This window comes from Mustela lutreola, chromosome 6, assembly GCF_030435805.1.
Source record: "Mustela lutreola isolate mMusLut2 chromosome 6, mMusLut2.pri, whole genome shotgun sequence".
NCBI classification, from domain to species: domain Eukaryota; kingdom Metazoa; phylum Chordata; class Mammalia; order Carnivora; family Mustelidae; genus Mustela; species Mustela lutreola.
In genome coordinates, this window is record NC_081295.1 from 16,420,483 (window position 1) to 16,424,208 (window position 3,726).

Consider the following 3,726-nt stretch of genomic DNA (forward strand, 5'->3'; position numbering starts at 1 on the left):
CCGGACGCAGGCGACTGCAGTCGCCGGGGATGATTCAGTCCGTCGCTGCCTCCAGCTGGCAGCGTCGCCCAGCGAGTTGGCTCAGCTGGCAGCTCCGCCTTTGGCTGGGTCCTCGGCCGCTTCCTCTGCCTCTCCCGCCTCCGTCCGCGCGTGTTCTCTCGCCTCTGCCGCAAGCGTTAAGAAGGGGAAGTTGGGCGACGGTGAGCAGCTTCTCCGGGACAGAGACCGGGTCCCTCTCGGCGGGAGACAGGCGCCCTCCCGCGCAGCCCGCCCGGCCCAGCAAGCACGTCTGCTTCCCACCCGGGCTCCTTCGGAAGCCGCTCCGCGCCTCACCTGGCACCCCCCACCCCGGCTCGGGGTCGCGATGGAGCCCACGGCCGCCGCCACGCTCACGGAGTGCTCGGGGCTCCTGTTCCTGCTGTTTCTCCTGCGGCTGCCGCGCGGGATCACGGCGGCGCCGGCCGGGTCGGTCGTGGGCGCGAGGCGCGGCGGAGCAGGGACAGGTGAGTCCCGGGATCTTGGGAATCTTGTCGCCGGTTTAGGCCGCCCTCGCCTCCCGCCAGGTCTCCGCCGCGGGCTCCTTTCCCGCTCCGCGGAGTCCGCCGGGACTTTGTCGCCCTGTGGGACGGAAAAGAGGGGACCTGGGCGACCACGGACTGCCCGGCTCTGGGCGATGGAGCGGGGGGGGGGGGGGGGGGGGAGGCCGCTGTCGCCACCGTCCCCGCCTGCCCCGCCTGCCCCCTCGGGGAGCAGGAGCCCAGCCCTGGAGCCCCGGCCTGCGTACAGGACAGGGCGATCTCACAGGGCCTGGACCCCCCACAGCCCTGCGACTTTGGCAGTGAAGCAACTTCTCCATGAGTCACCACCCCCGCCCTTCTGCGCTCCCCCTGGATATATTTTGTGGACCTTTTTGGGTTTTCCTGTTTGGGGAGTTTTTGTTTGTTTTGCTTCTATTTTATATCATTCTGACTTGTGCATTTCTCTGAGCCTTGTGATCCCTTCCTCTAGTCTCTGCTCAGAAAATTCTTGATAATCTAGTCCGTGCAACAGGGGACAGGCCTTTCTTCACTTTGCCTGGACTCATCCTTGGAGCCCATTAGGGCCATCTCCTGGGCCCTAAGGAATCCTGTGACCTATGGTCTTGAACTCTCCCTTCTCTGACTTTGGATTCTATCCTCACTGTCCCCCAACCCTGCCCTAGCTCCTCAGCAGCACCACCCCCCACCCACGCACCCCTCATCTTCCTACAGGACTCTTGCCTGCCTCCTGACAGTCCTGTGACATGCAGGCCTCCTCTGCTATGGCCAGGCTGGCCTGTGCCTGCACTGGGTAGAGTGACTGATGCAGCTTGTGGCCTGCTAGGCGCGGATTCCCATCTGGGGATATGTGGCTTCCTGCCAGGCAGAGGTATCCTGATCCTATCTCAAAAGAGGAAGGGCGCCAGCCTCTACACTAGGGTGAGCCTCTGTGCGGGGACAGTCCTTGCTCTGTCTTGCACACATTCTATTGCTGTCACCTGGATGGCAGCGGGGTGCCTGCTGCTCTTTTTCTTCCAGCACCAAGTTCCACCTGTGTTTTTCCTTCCCAGATGCTCTCTCGCTTTCCTACAATTTCTCCATCACATCTCAGGCCAGGCCTGGACAACCGTGGTGTGAGATTCAAGGCCAGGTCAATGGAAATGAGTTTCTTTATTATGCCTGTGGAAGCAAGCGGGTTATATCCGTTGGTCCTTGGGGGATGAAGCTGAAGGACACAGCATTTTGGGACACACAGATGGAACCTCTGGAGGACCTGGGGGAAGAGCTCAGAAAGAAACTGCTGGACATCAAAGCAGAGTTTATCACTAAGAGCAGTAAGTCCGAAGGCCCAGGGCAGGAGAACACTTTGGCACGGTTGTGGAGATATTGTGTTCATGTAAAACTTCAAAGTGGGTCCCAGCAGCCAGGGCAGACAAGGAGGCCAGAGCAGGACCAGGAGGGTGAAGGGGAGTGGAGGAGTATGCAGTGGGTGGGGCAAAGGATTGGTCAACACCAGAGGCTGATTGGTCAAGACCAGAGGCTGATGTGTTTCCCCTGGCGGGGGATGGGGGCAGATTCTCTCACCCTGCAGGTCAGCCTGATGTGTGAGCGTGGGGCCCACGGACACAGCAGAGGATCCTGGCGGTTTGTCTTCACTGAACAGTTAATCTACCTCTTTGACCCAGAGAACAGAAAGTGGATAGAGATTTCTCCTGGAGGCCAACAGGTTAAGGACATGTTGGACGGTGACAGAGAGTTGACTGAGCTCCTCATGAAGATCGCAAACGGAGACTGTAAGAGATGGCTCCAGAAACTGCGGGAGCACAGCAATGAGATGCAGGAGACCACAGGTAACTAGAAGACTGGTTGGAGTGCTGGTTCTCTTGAAGAGATTGGCTGACCCCGCCATAGTGTGTGTATGTGAGAATGTGTGTGTGTGTGTGTGTGTGTGTGAGTGTGTGTGATGATGCATATATGATGAGTTGTTCTTAGTAGTACAAGGGCCACTAGTGTGTCCTAGTGTCCTTCCTTTCCCTGCTCACCTCCTGGCATCTCTCCCTACTGCACATACCTTTAGTTCTCTCTCTGGATTTCTTCCTGGCCCCAACCTGCAGGCCTCATTCTGTTTCCAGAGATTTACTTCTTACTGCTCCCTTTTCTGAGCCTCATTGTTGTTTTTTGTGTCCCCTGGTCTCTTTTTTGAAATCCTTCAGTGCCAGGTAAAATGTCAGCTCCTGACAAGATGTCTCTGTCATCATCCATACGTGTCCCCTTCTCTTCTGTCACAGCAGGAGTGACTGTCTATATGGAAAGCCTTGCTTCCCCCATTAGTTAATGATCTGCATGAACCATCCACCACTTCCATCCTCAGGACCAGTCATAGCGGCTGCCACAAACATAGTGGCAGGAGGACATCTGGGCTGTAGGATTACATGAGGCAGCAGCTCCTAAAGACTCATGTCTCCAGTTTGGGGCCCCTAATCAGGGCTCTCACTACTGTGTTTTCATTTCAGGAGCACCGGCCACAACCCTGCCTATAGCTCTGATCAAAGGCGCCGCCATCAGGCCGATCACTTCCGTCCTCCATGTGGTCCTCACGCACTCAATCCTCCTTGTTGTCCAAGGCATGGTCCTTTGAGTAACAGGTACTGTGGGCAGAACTGAGTCAGAAGTGAGAGGCAGATGGCCCGAGGTGAGCACAGAGAAATGCGAATGGCCAGCCCTTGTCCTATTGCTTTTGTGGCCAGAACTGTGTTCCCTCACATTCACATGTAAAGCCCTACCTTCCCCAGTATCACAGAATGTGACCATATTTAGAGACAAGGACTTTAAAAAGGTAATTATATTAAAATGAGGCTATTATGGTATAGTCCTAGTTCTTTTTTTTTTTTTTTTTTTTTTTTTTTAAGATTTGCTTGTCTATTTGAAAGAGAGCCTGCATGGGGCTCAACTCCAGGATCCCAAGATCACCACCTGAACCCAAACAAAGAGTCAACTGTTCAATTTGACTGTGCCACCCAGGTGCCCCTCATTGGTGTCCTTAAAAGAAGAGGAAGTAGAGCAAATATGTCACATGGAAGGTCCTGTGAAGACATAGGGAAAAGATGTCTAAGTATAAGCCAAGGAGACCTCAGAAGAAACCTGCCCCACCAAGACCTTGACCTTAGACTTCTAGCCTCCAGAACTAGGAAATGTGAAAAACTACGAA

General features: G+C 55.3%; 1 protein-coding gene across 1 annotated transcript; it reads left to right on the top strand.

Annotated features, from left to right (window-relative positions):
- Positions 1-318: 318 nt before the first annotated feature.
- On the top strand, positions 319-3,247 carry LOC131833090 (UL16-binding protein 1-like). Its single transcript, XM_059176316.1, has 4 exons — positions 319-503; positions 1,589-1,852; positions 2,093-2,368; positions 3,032-3,247. The coding sequence occupies exons 1-4, from the start codon at positions 365-367 to the stop codon at positions 3,154-3,156; spliced, it is 804 nt and encodes a 267-aa protein (XP_059032299.1). The 5' UTR covers positions 319-364; the 3' UTR covers positions 3,157-3,247.
- Positions 3,248-3,726: the final 479 nt, after the last annotated feature.

Bases quoted from the DNA above. Each gene is read 5' to 3' on its own strand.
- LOC131833090 (XM_059176316.1), top strand. From the start codon at position 365: ATGGAGCCCACGGCCGCCGCCACGCTCACGGAGTGCTCGGGGCTCCTG. The intron at 1,853-2,092 runs GTAAGTCCGAAG...GGATGGGGGCAG, and splicing joins AGAGTTTATCACTAAGAGCA to ATTCTCTCACCCTGCAGGTC. The intron at 2,369-3,031 runs GTAACTAGAAGA...TTTTCATTTCAG, and splicing joins TGAGATGCAGGAGACCACAG to GAGCACCGGCCACAACCCTG.